Source organism: Ursus americanus, chromosome 12 (genome assembly GCF_024610735.1).
Source record: "Ursus americanus isolate L20-20 chromosome 12, mUrsAme1.1.p, whole genome shotgun sequence".
Lineage (NCBI taxonomy): Eukaryota > Metazoa > Chordata > Mammalia > Carnivora > Ursidae > Ursus > Ursus americanus.
This window is the reverse complement of record NC_142138.1, coordinates 254,088-270,128: the sequence shown is the minus strand read 5'-3', so window position 1 is coordinate 270,128 and position 16,041 is coordinate 254,088. Positions and strand designations below refer to the sequence as shown.

Below are 16,041 nucleotides of genomic sequence, written 5' to 3'. Positions count from 1 at the left end.
ATGGAGATAGTCCTGGGCAAACGGAGCAGTTGGTCACCCTGCCTGTGTGGATGCTGGAGATTTGAGCCACCTCGGAGGCTGGCCTGGTCCCTCTGAGAACTGGAGAGGCTGGTGCCCACGGGCAGGGATACCCCATGGAAACTGCTGGCACTGGAAGAGGGCGAGGCGCCTCAGGGATGCGCTGTGCTCAGCTTTTTCCCAGTCCCCTGGCTCCAGGCCCAGCCAGATAGGCCGGAGCAATCCTACCCATTGCCTGAGTGGGAAAGCCAAGGCTGAAAGACTCGCAGTGGCTTTTTCCCACAGCAGCTGCCATGAGTCAGTGCCCAGGGGCAGGGGTGGTCAATCCCACCTGTCCCACCCCTCACTATATGACCTTGAGCAAGCCACCTTACCTTCCATCCTTACCTGGGGACGGTGGAAGAGGGGGGAGTGGGTGAGCCCCAAGTCCAGTGAGGTAGTGACTGCCTGTTACAGGAGGCCTTTCCAGGAACCCTCCATTTCACCAGGAATTCCCAGTGAAGCCGTCCTCTCCAAAGGCGGGGGTGCCTGCCAAGTGCTTGGTCACTGCTAAGTTCTTGGCAGTAGCCAGGTGAGGCCATGCCAGGAAGAACCTAGAAAGATCAGCCCTTGAAATCAGACAGAATGGGCCTTAACTCCTTATTGGACCTCTCCAAGCCTCATTTTCCTCACCTGTAGAATGGGGGCAATACCACTCCAACTAGTTGGGTAGTGAGCGAGACTCTGGAGAGGAGGGGACAAGGTGTGTGCTCGGGACACACCTTCCTGCCCCTCTACTGGTCCCCATGTCCCCCTGCCCAGCTCACTTGATCTCACCCTAACGTCCTCTTCATCTGCTTCCCTCTCTCCCTTCCATTCACTGATTACCCATCATGTGCTGGTCTTCTTGGGACCTCAGGTGGGGCAGACATAGGAAAAAATGGAATCTTTCTTCTTTTATGGGAAGCCACGGTGGCTACTGAGACTCCAGGGTTGGAGGAGAAGAAAGCCATCACCCCTGGGAAAATAGGACCCCTATCCCTTCACACCTCCCCTCTCTCTGTGTCACCTTCTGCCTAAAGGTTCTCTTCATTTCCTACCCTCTACCATCCCCCCAACCCCCAACACACACCCGTTCCACTGCTCCTTTCTGTCCAGCGGGGAAGCCCCCAGGCAGAGTTCATTGCTCCTTTCCCCAGGAAGTCTGGCCTGTCTTTTATCTGCAACCAAGCACAGGGTCTAGCTCATTGTAGACAGCAATAAACATGGAAAGAAAGGAGGATCAGAAGGAAGGGGGTTGGGCCTGAGGGTTAGGGATTCATCAAAGGAACTCCTGCCCACTCTGTGCCCAGACTGTGATGTTCCCTCCAGAAAGGGAGAAGGTAGCAAAGACGAGGATGCCTACTGGGGGGGGGGGGGATACCCTTTCTCCTTCCAGTGTCTTCCTGCCTCACCTGTCCTGTGTTACACCTGAAAGGTGGCCATCAGCAACGCAGCTCCACTGGCAGGGGGCTGCTGGGATAGAGCGGGACACAGACACACCGTCACCTCTGCTGAGAGTAGTGGGGCAGTGGGTCTCCTTGAGGAAAGTCTTTACCTTGTGTGTGACGGGCTGGACCAGACGACCTTGAAGTCCTTCCAAAGGCAATCTTAGGATGCAGAAATTCTGAGACTTTCTGATCTTCCTAGAATCCATGGGGTAAAGCTAGCCACACGTGGCGACTGAGCACTCGGTCTGTGACTGCTCCAAATGCCGTAAATATAAAATACATACCCGATTTCAAAGATTTAATATGAAAACGGGAAATAGCTCATTAATTTTTATATTGATTATATGATGCAATGACATAATTTTGGATCTATTGGGTTAAATAAAATTTGTTATTAAAATTAATTTCACTTGTTTCTTTTTACTTTTTTTTTTTAAGTGACTAGGAGAACATATACAATTTCATGTGACTCACACTGGTGCTATTACGCAGCCCTGGCTGAAGAGCTGGTGGTTTTCCAGCTACGCCGAGACTTCTTCCCTCAGCACCAGTCAGCTCAGAGGGTGGTGCGGTCTCTTCCCAGGAGGGAAAACCCAGACCCTGAATGATAACCTTATGGGAAAATGTTGCTTCCTCCCCCAGAATGAAGGCACCCCACCCCAAATCTCCTTTCCCCTTGAGCAGCTGGTTTCTGGGGAATTGGAGAGCAGAGCCCATCCTCCAGTGCTGCTCTCCCTCCACAATAAAGACAGAATTAAGACACGTCTGGGAAATTCCTTTCCGGGCTGGCTTCCAGCCCAGCAGGAGCCAGGCTGGCCCACCCAGAGGAAACCCCTAGCTACCCTTTCCTGGCTGACCCAACCCTGCCCCCTAAGTCTGAACCAGGCTCAGGGGCACCCCGATGCCATAGTCCCCAGCCAGGACAGCACCAGGCTGGGCATAGAAGGGACATATGGCTCCCCACCCTCACCCCCCGCCAGGGAATTTGTGCCCCTGAGTCAAGGAGACAGGTCACACCCATAGCAACTGGAGATGATCACACAGCAGTCCCATCTGCTAGGAAACAGCAGATCTCAAGCGAGATAGGGGCAGATATGAGCCAGGTTTCTCCACACCCCAACCCCACCACTCTTCCTCTCTACATTTCGAGAAGGAAATAAAAACTAGGACACTATTGACAGTAGTCCATAGTGAAACCTTAGCACAACTTCAGACATAAGTTTAGACCCCAGTTTGGCCAGCCGCTTGCTGCGTGACCTCGAGCATTAACCTCCCTGGGTCCTCGATCCCCTCTTCTATGGGGTTATTGTAAGAATTCAGGGAGGGGATGCACGCACATGGCCTGACAGACGACGGGCTCACCCCAGGTCATTATTGTTGCTATTATTAATAATAACAGAATCCGTCTTCATTCACATACTTCTTTTTTTTTTTAAGATTTTATTTATTCATTTGAGGGGGGGGAGGGGAGAGAGAACACAAGCATGGGGAGTGGCAGAGGGAGAGGGAGAAGCAGACTCCCCCATGAGCAGGGAGCCTGATTTGGGGCTCGATCCCAGAACTCTGGGTTCATGAACTGAGCCAAAGGCAGACGCTTAACCAACTGAGCCACCCAGACTCCCCTACTTCGTTTCGTGACTTAAATCAGCCAAGCCAAGGCTGTCACGGGGCCTTCTCTGGGACTGACAACCAGTCATTGGAATGTAATTTGACTGGAAAGGGGTTTTGCAGGGTGTCTGGTCTAGCAGTTCATAAAGAGCCGTCACACCTCTCGGTGACAGTCTGTGTCGGTCCCCTCTGGCGAGGGTTGGCTGGTCAGGTCCTTGAACAGCATAGATGGGCGGGGAGGGGGCAGGTGGAAGGCAGCAGGGGCGAGGAGGACCCGCTCACCAGGCAGCCCCTTCTTATGCTCCCCTCCCACGCACACCAGACAGCAGGGCCAGAAGGGGCGTGAAGTTCCAGGAAAAGTGGCTGGAGAACCCAGAAGCTGTTGTTGTTGTTTTTTAATCCTCCGCTGTTTGCCTGTAAAATAAAAGAACTGGAGGAGTATTGCTCCCATTTCCTTGAATATTCCCACTGAAAACTGGATTTTTAACAAGTGGCATTTTTTAAAGTCCCAGAAATTCCAGATCCTCAAATGGACAAACTCATATCAAGAAAATGGTCACATTAGCATGTAATCGTGTAAGACAAAGTGTTGTGCCCTAATTTTTCTGCCTTCGGATTGGTTTTTAATACATCCTTTTTTTGCTATGTTTATGTACCTTTGTCAGCTGCTCTTCCTTAAGGGGAAACAATGGCTAATTCTGAGATAATTGCCATTTGGCTATTTTGGTGTTGAAATGGGTTTCCTCTCCTGCAGCAGTGAAACAGCTGGGAGTTGCTTTTGGTTTGTTTGGCCAGCTCCTTAGCCTATTTTATATGTCCTAACTCGGTGGAAAAAAACAAATTGGTCACCTTATCTCAGTTCCTAAAATTTGGAAGGGGATGGTTTACGGATCTGAAGATCTGGGCCCCACTGATCCAGTCCAGTGGGTACACTCAGCTGTACCTTCAGAGACGCACTACAGGGAACCTCGCAACCATACCCTGGCAGGGGGGCTCCTCCAACTTTTGGCCACAAGGCTCTCATGTTTCTAGGGGCTACCCTCCCATGCCCAGACACCATAACTCTGAAGAAACTCCTTCCATTGAACTGAAACCTACTTGCTGTTGATGTCTACTCACTGGCCCTAGATTCATTTTCAAAGGTCACTCAGAACCTTCTACACTCACTAGTTCTTGACAGCCTTTCAGTGATGTGAAGGTCGTGTGATGAAGGGATCCTAGATGCTTCCCTTCTCTGAGCTAAGTGCTCCAGTTCCTTCCTTGGAGGGCCTCCACCCTGCCCACCCCTCTATACATGGGATCCCCCAGGAGCTCAACACAAGAGGTAGGGCGTTGCAGCCAGCTGCTCTGGAGTCAGTCTTGCTATGATTTCTGGCCACACTTCTTTCTGGCTGTGTGACCTTGGACAAGTTACATCAGCTCTCTGTGCCTCAGTTTTCAGTCTCCTCACTTCAAAGCAGAGATCGTCACCACTCCAGTAGGATTGTTGTGTGATGAGGATAAAGTCAGTAAACACACGTTAAGCCTCAGAACGGTGCTTGGCACATCTTGTGTTCAGTATGGGTCAGCAAGGGTGTGTTTGGTGATCCCGCCCTCTTCCCCATCCCCCATCACCAGGTGACTGGTCCCAGGGGGCACTTGACCCAAGCTGGCCCAATGAGTCTTTTCTCAGGAATTTTTAGACCCGAGATGCAGAGAAAGGAGTCGGTTTTTCTCCATTAGTTGATAGTGCTAGGTATAAAACTCAGCCATGTTTTCTCTACCATGAAGAAAATCAGTGTGCTGTGAAAGAGAAAAAAGACAATGTTCAGAAAAAAGCAAAGACAAAAGACACAGAGAGGGGTTCTGATTCCAGTGGCTCCTAAGGACCTGCTCCATCCCGACCCTTCCTATAGCTTCACTGTTTGTCTCAGTCAGTTTCTGCTGTATAACAACTACCACAAAACATGGGGCTTAACACAACAATCGTTTAGCAGCTTCTGGTTCTAGTTCTATACTTTGGCTGGGCTCAGCTGATATCTGCTTCTGTGACTGGTATCTCCTGGGCCCATTCATGTGCTTGCAGCATGTTGACAGGATGGCCTGAAGGTGACCTAGCCTTACCAAATGCCTGCCATATGCCCGGCACTGTGGGAAATACCAGAGTGGGGAAAATTACTGTTACTGAACTCCTACTTTGTGTTAGGCCAGTGATGTAAATTTTAGGTTTATTACCTCATTTAATCCTCCTGATTACACAGTCAGAAAGTTGTTATCACTCTCATTTTACAGATTGGGAAACTGAGGCTCAGGGAGAAGGAATAGCTTGCATAGGATTTCAAGATCCAGAGAGGCAGAGCGGGAACGAATTCAAGCCAGGGACTCCTGAGTGTCTGCGGAGCCCACACTTTTGCACTGCACTCTCCTGGCCCTTCCCACAGCAAAGACTAAAACTTGGTGCTACCCTCATGCTGCTGGAAGTGTCGCCAAGGGGACTGAGTGGACGCAACACGCCACAGTGCACGATCCAACGCCGTTCATTCCGCAGATGTGCCCCCGTACCCATTTCGTGCTGGGCACCAAGCGAGGTGTGGGGCTACGGAAATGACTCACACACAGGATGCAGGAGCAGCAGCGTGGAGAAGGAAATGATGAATCACGCCTGGTTTGGGCTCAGCGTTGACTCGTTTATCTCCTGAATTTTAAGGGATGGGTGATGCTGGGGAGAAAATGCAGTTTGGGCAAACCCCCCTTCCCACAGATGTGCAGGGTCTCAGAGTCCCAGTTCCACAGCAATCAGAAGTCAAGGTCATCCTCAGGGGGGAAGGAGGAAGGTGAAGGGCTCTCAGGCCATCCTTTGAGCCTGGCTCTTAAGCTAGGCACAGGCTGCTTGTCCACGGGACACCTGTAGCCACCAAGTCAGAAGTAGCAGCTTCCAACATGACGTGACACCCTGGTCATGTTGCCGGGCAGCTCAGGAATTCCTGAGCCCAAGGAAGCGATTTCTGCCTGAGATGGGATGAGCCAGGATGCTCAGAGATGCAGCATTCACAGGCCCAGAGACAGCCCTGACCCCAGCGGGCAGGCGTGAGCAGTGGGAAGGCAGGGCGAGCGGTGGGATGAGCCTGACCTGGGACTGAGCCAGCCCCTGCCGTGAATCTTAGCCGCATCAGTTTCTGGCTCTCTTCCCAACAGCTGGTGATGCAAACTTCCTGACACTCTTCTCATCACCTGTAAAATGGGGATGAAATGCCTCATCTTAGTCAACACTTTCTTGTCTCCCTGGCTAGCTTAAGCAACATCAGGTCTGTGTCAGGAGGACACCAGGGCAGTCCTGGAACTCCAGGGCAGAGGGCCACAGGAGCCTGGCACTACACCTGCAGAGCCGTCGGGAATGCAGGACTCCCTCTCCATCTCCCCTCTTGTCTCCTTTCCCTCCATGCTGGCTTCATCCTTCTCCGTCTGCAGACGGGCTCTCTCCACTGACTGGTGGTCAGTGCCTGTGGCCAAAGCTGGCTGCTCCCAGAGCTCACACTCAGGTTCGTGCGCAACAGTGCCAGCGTCGCTCAGTCTGGCTTCTGTCTTTCAGTCCCAGTTCCAAACCCCTGGGAGAAAGAATCCAGCCCAGCTTGGGCTAAGGTCCACTGTGGTTTGGGGTGCTGGGGCCAATATCCAGGAAATGTGGGTCACAGAGCATTACTGGGGATTCCCATAGGTAAGTGAGGAGAGAGCACTTCTCAGAGAAGGAGAGTCACCGCGAGCTGAGCAGCTCTCCCTGAGTTATTGTGAGGATTAAATAAGAAAATGAACGTCAACCTTTGGCACCTAATAGGCATGCACTTCAAGCCGGGGGGCGGGGGGGGGGGGGTTCTTCGGTCAGGTTCCCTAGAAGCACAGATCAGGAGAGCGGGACAAGAAAGAGAAAGCCAGGAAAGCATTCGGTCCCAGCCTGGCCCTCGGGGAGCTCTGGAGCACCAGTCACTCACAGAGTCAGTCTCACATTGAGGCAAGGGGACAAGTCTTTTGTGCCCCTCACCATCCGTCCCCAGGACTGGCAGGGCTGGGGTGGGCGAAGAGGAGGCTTCCATTTGGCTGAGGGCAATCTGCAAGAGAAGGGGGCAGCTGTGATAGGAGACAACATCTGGACAGCTGGGAGGTGGTGCACCAGCCAGGAAAGGGGCTCCAGGCGGGGCACCAACCAAATCCATCATGGGGAGCCTCTTGGAAACACACACAGGCTCTAGTTGACTCTTGCCTTTATATCTGTGTTTTATGCATTTAAGAGTAATATTGAATAATATCTTTGCCCACCACCCACCCTCCACCCCCACATCCCCAGGACTCACTGCATCTTTGACGTCTGTGCTGTGCTGGGAATATCTCCCTCCCTGCACTCCAAGCTCCTTTCCTGGATCCAGATGGCTAATCTCAACCTCACACCACACTCTGGTACAGACGAGGCTCTGTGCCAGCCAATGGGGCTTTGGAGAGGAGAGAGACCCCATCTCTACCCTAAACCGGACCACCATCTGGTGGCATCTGAGGTACCAAAAAGCCCTTGATTACTGATTTGCAGGCCAGGAGGGCACAACGGTTAGGTGTATTTGCACCAAGTCAGACACACCTGGCTTTGAGCCTCAGGATGCTTGAGATAGAAACCTAGCTACAATGGCTTAACTAATTTTTTTTTTCAAATAGTAAGAAGGTCAAAGTAGGTCTTCCAGGGCTGGCTACAGAGGCTCCATGGTACATGGAGACTCCCCTCTGCCATCCACTCGGCCATCTTCAGCATGTGCCATCATTTGTCTTCTCTGCACCAGTTTTTCCATCTATAAAATGGGAATAGTACCTTCCTTATAGGGTTGTTGTAGTTATTAAGTGAGTTAATATGTATAAAGAGCTTAGGACAGTATCTGGCGCATATTAAGCACTCTCTAAGTGTTGTTATGACTCCTCCTCCTCCCCTGTTCTCATGCTGAAAAAAATGGCTACTGCCCCTCTGGGCATCACATCCTTATCCCTGGAAGGAAGGGAGGGAAGGCAAAGCACCTAAAGTGAATGATGGCTGAATCCATTTTTCTAAAATTGAGATGAAATCCATATGACATAAAATTAACCATTTCATGAGAGAGAGAGTGTAGGGGAGCGGCAGGGGGAGAGGGACAAGCAGCCTCTAAGCTGAACACAAAGCCCAAGGCAGAGCTCAGTCTCATGACCCTGAGATCATGATCTGAGCTGAAATCAAGAGTCTGACCTGAGCCTACTGAGCCACCCAGGAGCCCCTAAAATTAACTATTTTATTTTATAATGATTTTTTTAATTTTTAGAAAGATTTTATTAATTTATTTGAGAGAGAGATTGAGAGAACGAGTGGGAGGAGGGGCAGAAGGAGAAGCAGACTCCCTGCTGAGCAGCGAGCCCAACACTGGACTCGATCCCAGGACCCTGAGATCATGACCTGAGCCAAAGGCAGACTCTTCACTGACTGAGCCTCCAGGCACTCTAAAATTAACTATTTTAAAGTGAACAATTCAGTGGCATTTAATATAGTCACCATGTTGTGTGATCACGAACTATCTAATTCTGAAGCATTTTTATCACCCCAAAAGGAATCATTAAGCAGTTGCTTCCATTCTCCCTTCCTCCCAGCCCCTGGCAACCCCCAATCTTCGTCTTGTCTCTCTGGACTCACCTCTTCTGCACACTTCCATCTGTCTGAAGAGCTTTCCCGGAAGCCCCCCCAACCTCTTCTGCTCACGTCATTGGTTCGGAATGTGAGTGGGGCGGGGCATGCGGCTGCCCTCCCCAAAACCAGCGTGTGGTCATTCCGCTTTCTGATACTTCTGGAGCGCCTACATCCATATTGTGTTGATCCTCACACCCATCAATTCTTTTTCCATTTCCATTTGTCCAAAATAAGAATTGTCTCATATTGATAATGTCTCATTTTTAATGAAGTCTAGCATGTGTCGGGCGCTGCTTAGGTGCTGGGGCTAAATCAGTAACTAGAGCAGAGAACGTTCCAGGGGCATAGCGCTGACATGTAGCGGTAGGGACATAAACAACTGAACATACATAAATGAATTATTTAATGTGTCGAAAGAGGATGAATGCAGAGCACCTGGGGGGCTCAGTCGGTTAAGCGTCTGCCTTGGGCTCAAGTCTGATCCTAGGGTCCTGGAATTGAATCCCGCATCAGACTTCCTGCTCAACGGGGAGCCTGCTTCTCCCTCTGCCCGCCACTCTCTCTCTCTCCCTCTGATAAATAAGTAAGTAAGTAAATAAATAAATCTTTTTTTAAAAAGATGATGAATGCTTAGAAAAAATACAAAGTAGAGCAAAGTAAGGCCCTTTCGGGGGATGGACCAAGGACAGATTACTATATTCATGTATTAATTATCTACCCAAACTGAGCAGCTTTAAACAACAAACATTTATTATCTCAGTTTCTCTTGGTTCAGGAAGCCAAGAACGGCGTGGCTAGGTCATTCTGGCTCAAGGTGTCTGGTGAGGTTGCAAACCAGGTGTCAGCTGGGGCCGTGGACATCTAAGAGCTTGTCGTGTGCTTCGGAGAGAGCTCACACGTATGGCTGTTGGCATAAGGCCTCAGTTCCTCACAGGGTGCTGGCAGGAAGCCTCAGTTTCCAGCCGTGTGGGCCTCTCCATAGGGCTGCTTGATGTCCTCAGGACATGTCAACTGACTTCCCCAGAGCAAGTGATTCAAGAGAGAGAGCAAGGAGAAACCTGCAGCATCTTCTAGGATCTAATCTTGGAAATGACACCGTCAATTCTGCTATATTTTCTTTGTCAGAAGTGAGTCACTGTGTCCAGCCCACATTCAAGGAGAGGGAAATTTAAGGAGGTATATCAAAAAATTGGGGACGTTTGGGGAAACCACGACGACAATGAACTAGGTTTCTCGCTTCCAACTCCGTCTCCGCGACATACACCTTGTGACCTCAGCCAACCTCCTAAATTATTTTCTCGGCCTCAGTTTCCTTCTTGGTCAGAAAGGACAATAACTTCTACTCTGCCTAATTTATTCACTCGACAACTATTTCAGTCCTTTCTATGGGCCAAGTACTGATGCCTCAGAAATACTGTGAAGACCAAGAGAATCAAGGGCTCTGCTCTCAGGGAGCCGACCTGCTAGTGGGGAGACATTCTTTCTAATAAAACCAAGTGGTGGTAAGAGCTAAGAAGCAAAGCAGAACAGAGTGAGGGGATAGAGAGGGACAGGAGGTGACCAGGGAAGGTCTCTGGGAGGGGCTGACTTTGAGATGGAGATCTGAACACAGTGAAGGAGTGACTCGGGGAAAAGCATTCCAGGCAAAAGGAACAGCAAGAGCCCGAGAAATGAACGTGCTGAGGGAGTCCAGGGTAGAGCAAGGAAGCAGTTCCTGGGCATGCTGGGAGCAAACAAGGTCCGCCCAGGGCCGTGCTTCAGAGGCCTAAGTGACATCATGCCACTCTTCTGCCAAAGTCCTTAGGAGGCCCAGCAAGGCCCTTACAAGCCGCATGTGATCTTCCTCCCTCCTCCCTCCCTGACCTCCTCCAACCCCCAGCTCCCTCTGCTGCAGCCACAGATCCTCCTGGCGGTTGCTCGCTCCTAGCACAAGGCTTTACCCTAACTAAGGGGCTCAGCACTACCTGATTCAGAGACTGATTCCCGGTCTGGGGCAGGTCCTTGGTGGTGGTGCTGCCCTGGTCCCCGGCACTACACGCTCCGTTTGCCCCCTCTGTCGGTAAGGCTCTTGCCCCAGGTCCCACATGGCTACTGCCCTCTCCTCCTTCAAGTCTTTGCCCAAATCTCAGTCTCAGGGAGGCCTACCCCGACCGTCCTGTGCAATACCACAAACTGCCCCCCACCCATACCCCCAAATCTCTTCCTGATTCTATTTTTTTTTCCCATAGTACTACCACTTTCTAACATGCAGATAATTATTTTCGTTGGCTTGTTCTTTTTTTTTTTTTTTTAAAGATTTTATTTATTTATTTGACAGAGATAGAGACAGCCAGCGAGAGAGGGAACACAAGCAGGGGGAGTGGGAGAGGAAGAAGCAGGCTCATAGCAGAAGAGCCTGATGTGGGTCTCGATCCCAGATCGCCGGGATCACGCCCTGAGCCGAAGGCAGACGCTTAACCGCTGTGCCACCCAGGCGCCCCTCGTTGGCTTTTTCTTTACTGTATGTCCCCAAGGACTAACAGGGGTTCTTAACCCAAACTCCATGAACCCCTGAGGACCCCACGGACCCCCGAGATCTGCTAGCCTGTGCATTTACATACTAGACTTTGTGACCTTGATGTCTGCAGCTTTCATTAGATTCTCAAGGAATTGCTCGATCCCCAGCGTTCCAAAACCACTAGTCGATCAATGTCTGGCATAGAGTAGGTGCCCAATAGATATTTGTTCACTAAATTAAAGAACTTTTTAAACATTATTCACACTCACACACTTTTTTTTTTTTAATAAAACTGTTTAGTGGCACAATGGCTCCCAAATGTCAGTGTCCTCAGACCAACTCTGTCAGAATGGCAGGATTGTTTTTTAAAAATGCAAATTCTTACGATTCAAAAATACCCTCACAGAGTCTGAGTCAGATTTGCGTGGGGTCAGAGACTTCGTATTTTTCAAAGCCCCCCCCCCACCTTCCCCACATGAGTCTGAGGTGCAGCCAGACTTAGGAATTTCCATGCGAAGCCTTACATGGAGAGAGTTTCAGGAGAATCAATTGCACCACGCAGCTTTCACACTTTGCATAAAATACGATCCCCTCCATGGTCACTTGTGACCTTGCCACAAGCCCTCAGGGTGACCGAGCATGGATTACAATCGCCCTTTCACTGAGCAAGAAACTGAGGCCCTGGAAAGTGACAACACCTTGTCCCAACACCCAGGGGTCACAGTGCCTGCTGGTGGTGGGGATACGATTAGAACTTGGGCTTCTGAGTCTCTCCCCTCTGCACCAGCTGGATAAACCCAAGTTCCAGGAAGTCCCAAGGACACTACCAGGGGAGAGAAGCCAGAGAAGGGAGGGGCAGAGCAGCAAACAAGTGGAGGGCAAGGTTCGGGTGGCTGTCTCCTAGCCACCTGGAGAGACTCCAGCGGCTTTAAGGACCCACGCATTCACACACTAGCTCTGGCTGTGCAGGACCTGGGAAGGCCACTCTGGCTTTGTGTGCCTCAGTCTCCTCATCTGCAGAATGGGGCTGCTAATCCACGCCCCGCCCCCCCCACCCCGTGAGGACGTTTGTGGAATGTGAAACGCTCTAAACATCCAAGTTGCTACTGTTACCAAGGGAGGGGGCCACCTCCCAACTCAGATCTCAGACAGAACTAAATCCAGCCTTTCATTCATCCGAGGTACATTTTTGAGCACCTACTGTGTGCCAGGCACTGTGATGTAGTTCTTTGAATGTTGGTGTGCTGGCGAGGTTGGTAGGTCCATAGCCAAAGGCCAAGAAAGAATTCTTGAGATGTTTAGGGTGCAAAATGGTGGTTTTATTAAAGCCCAGGGACAGGACCCGTGGACAGAAAGAGCTGCCGCCGGTCCTGCTGCTCCCTGCTGCTCCTGGAGTGTGAGGGGCAGCGATTTTATACCTTGGGGTTGGGAGAAGCAAAAATAAGGGAAGTTCCAAAGGACTTGCCTACGCTAAAGAAGACTCACAGGATCCTGGATATTCTAATCTGCCTATCTCAAGTAGTTGTCAATGGGCAGGGGTTATAAGGAGATTTAATTTTATCTATATTTCCTTCTGCCTTTTTCCCCACATCAACTGAACACGTCTTGTTTCATTTAACCCTCACAAGAACCCAGCAGGGTCAGTGCTGCTTTTGCCCCCATTCTACAGATGAAGGAACTGAAGCTCACTCAGGTGAAGGAGTTTCAGTTCATTTGATCATTTCTTCATTCACCAAACCTCCGGTAACAGCCTATTCTGGGCCAGGCTCTGAGCCAAGTGCTGAGGACATGAAGATGAACAAGTCCTTCAGGAGACATGCCCATAAATTACTTTAATAACAACTCAGTACATGCTTCCGCCGACAAGTAAGTGGGAGCGGGTGGAGGAGCAACTGGTTCCCCTGGGGTTATGGGGCCGCCGAGCAGCTGACTTTCCGTGGGACCTTGTGCCGTGGGTGCCCTTGCCCTGTGTAGAGGTGGCAATCGCAAAGCCTATGTTCCAGTCTCGCTTCTGTTACAGCTTTGGTGTGTATTTCCAGGAAACCCCTTCCACCACTGAGCTTCGGTTTCTATCCGGAAAATTAAGAGGTTGGGTTTGTGATCCTGCAGCTCTGGGGACCTAAACCTCTGGCCCCTCCCAACCCACTTTCCGGTCAGTTCGAGCTTGGCTCCAGCCAGTCCCAGGCTGAGTCAGGGACAGTCAGCCCAAATCCCTTGAAAAGTGCCAAACACCCCAGGGCAGCTCTCTTAGCCCGCGGCGCGGCCTGGGGTCCAAAGGGCGGAGCTCCGGGAGGGGCGGGGCGGAAACCTGGAGGAGCGGCAAGGCCCGCCCAGGAGCGTCCCACCCAGCCAATGAGCGCCCGGGGGCGGGGAAGCCCCGCCTCCCCTATAAGAGGGCGCTGAAGCCGGGGGCGCGGCGCGGAGGTCTCGGAGCCTGAAGCGGTGTGCCGGCTGCAGGGAGCTGCGACCACGGGGCGCTCGGGAGCTCGGAGTTCGGGGCGCCCTGGGCTGGGCAGTAGCACGAGTCGGGTTCCGTTTTCCTTTGCCTGACTGGGCTGTGGGGAGGGCACGGGACGCGGATCCCTCGCCGCGGAGGAAGGAGCTGGCCCGGACCCGGGGACGCCCGCGCTGACCCCCCGCCCGCCGCGCCCGCAGGCATCCGGCCCGCCGTCATGGCCGACCACCTGATGCTCGCCGAGGGCTACCGCCTGGTGCAGAGGCCGCCGCCCGCCGCGCCCTCCCACGGCCCCCACGCGCTCCGGACGCTGCAGCCGTACGCGGGCCCGGGCCTGGACAGCGGCTTGCGGCCGCGGGGGACTCCGCTGGGCCCGCCGCCGCCGCCCCCACCCGGGGCCCTGGCGTACGGGGCCTTCGGGCCGCCGCCCGCCTTCCAGCCCTTTCCGGCCGTGCCACCGCCGGCCGCCGGCGGCGCGCACTTGCAGCCGGTGGCGACGCTGTACCCGGGCCGCGCGACCGCGCCCCCCGGCGTCCCGGGAGGGCCCCCGTGCCTGCAGCCGGCGCCCGGCGCTCCGGCCCCGCCGCCGGCCGCGCACGCCCTGGGCTGCATGGACGCCGAACTCATCGACGAGGAGGCGCTGACGTCGCTGGAGCTCGAGCTCGGGCTGCACCGCGTGCGCGAGCTGCCCGAGCTCTTCCTGGGCCAGAGCGAGTTCGACTGCTTCTCGGACTTGGGGTCGGCGCCGCCCGCCGGCTCGGTGAGCTGCTGAGTGCGGCCGGGCGCCTGCCTGGCGTGCCCGAGAGGAGAAGGGGGTCTGACTGCCCGCCGGAGTCCGCACCAAGCGCCCGGGCCCCGCGCGCACCCTCCGTGAGGGTGGAGGCAGCGGGTTAGTACTCCGAGCGCGAGCCCGACGCCCGCCGGCTGGGACGCCTGGCCTCCCTCCAGGCCCTGCCTCCTGCAGGATGACAGTTTAGCTCCACCTCTCTGACCCGGAGCCTCAGCGGTAAAGGGAAGGGGACTGGACCCCCCTTTCGGACTCCCGGTTCTTGGATTCTCTGTCCTCTCGGATTCCCCCCTACCCCGCCCCCCAATCTGAGCCATTGCAGGCTGCTGCCTGATACCGCTTCTCTCCTTGTGCAACCCGCTGTGGTCACTGGGTCCATGGAGCCTCCCATCCACCAGGTCTCCACCCCGCTGCCTGGGCCCTGAGGTGACTGGGCGCCCGCCTTGGGGAGGGGAAGATGATACAGCCCTAGTCCCTGTACAGTGGAGCAATGCCCCATCTGGCCTCCAAAACCAAAATAAAACTGGGTCACTTTACAGTCTTGCGTTTTCATTTCTTTACCACTCCAACAACCCTGCCCTATATTTGGTTTCTAGAGTCCCCAGGCCGTTGGGGACCCTGGTGGGATGGAAGCCACAGCCCCTAGCAGTGCCCAGGAGAGGAAACTGACAGTTTCTTTCAAAAAAATATCCTGAGTTGTGCAACTGTTACAACATAATCTGGAAGGCAGAGGCTGCCTGGCGGTGGAGTGTAACCTAAAAGGCACCTATGTTGGACTTCTCAGCTCCTGGGAGGGGTGGGAGAGCTTGGTGGTGCTGTCCTCACCTGTTTGCTCGGGCCAGCACGGAGGCCAGAGGGAAACTGGGTGGTACCTGAGGATTCAGACACTTCTGGCGTTGAATCGTGGCTCTCCTCCGTGGCCAAGACACCATCCATTCAGATTTCTGAGACTATTTCCTGAAGAGATATGGTCCCCATCTCAGGTCTTACGTGAGGCCTTTAGCACCTCAGACACCCTAGGCAGCCTCAGTAAATGGTAGCGATGCTTATCCACAGACTGGTGCTGGCTTTATTCCAGGCCTTGTACCAGCCTGGTCAGTGCCCTCCTGGAGTCACACGCCAGGTGGAAGTAAGGGGGTGACCCGGCAATCAGCTCCCCTTGGTACAATACAGAGTGACGAGGACTAGAAAACAGGACGGCCAGGTACATGACCTGAGAGGAAGGCGTTGTTTCAGCTGCTTGGAGGTGTGTCCGTTCAGGCTTCCGGGAGGCAGCGACATTTGACGTGAACAGAGTCTAGAAGGATGAGTCCATCTTTAGGACTTGGAGAAGGTGGCATAGAAGTGAAGAGCCCGTTCAAAGGCAGGAAGCCTACAACTACAGGGCATGCGCAAGGGCACGGGGTCCCCATTCTGCAGAGGAGAGATGTAGAGCTTTTCCTGGCCTGGCAGGACTTGTCCGCAGTCATGATCACCAGTGTGAGCTCCTGGCCCACCCTCTGGTGCTGACTCTCCGGAAAGACTCTGGAAAGATCCCTAGGT

General features: G+C 53.1%; 1 protein-coding gene across 1 annotated transcript; it reads left to right on the top strand.

Moving 5' to 3' along the window:
• Positions 1 to 13,640: 13,640 nt before the first annotated feature.
• Positions 13,641 to 15,035, top strand: CITED4 (Cbp/p300 interacting transactivator with ED-rich tail 4). The gene has a single exon (XM_045799477.2). It carries the CDS (start codon positions 13,930 to 13,932, stop codon positions 14,482 to 14,484), a length of 555 nt encoding a protein of 184 aa, XP_045655433.1. The 5' UTR covers positions 13,641 to 13,929; the 3' UTR covers positions 14,485 to 15,035.
• The last annotated feature ends 1,006 nt before the right edge of the window (positions 15,036 to 16,041 follow it).

Coding starts and splice junctions, on each gene's coding strand:
- CITED4 (XM_045799477.2), top strand. CDS start 13,930: ATGGCCGACCACCTGATGCTCGCCGAGGGCTACCGCCTGGTGCAGAGG.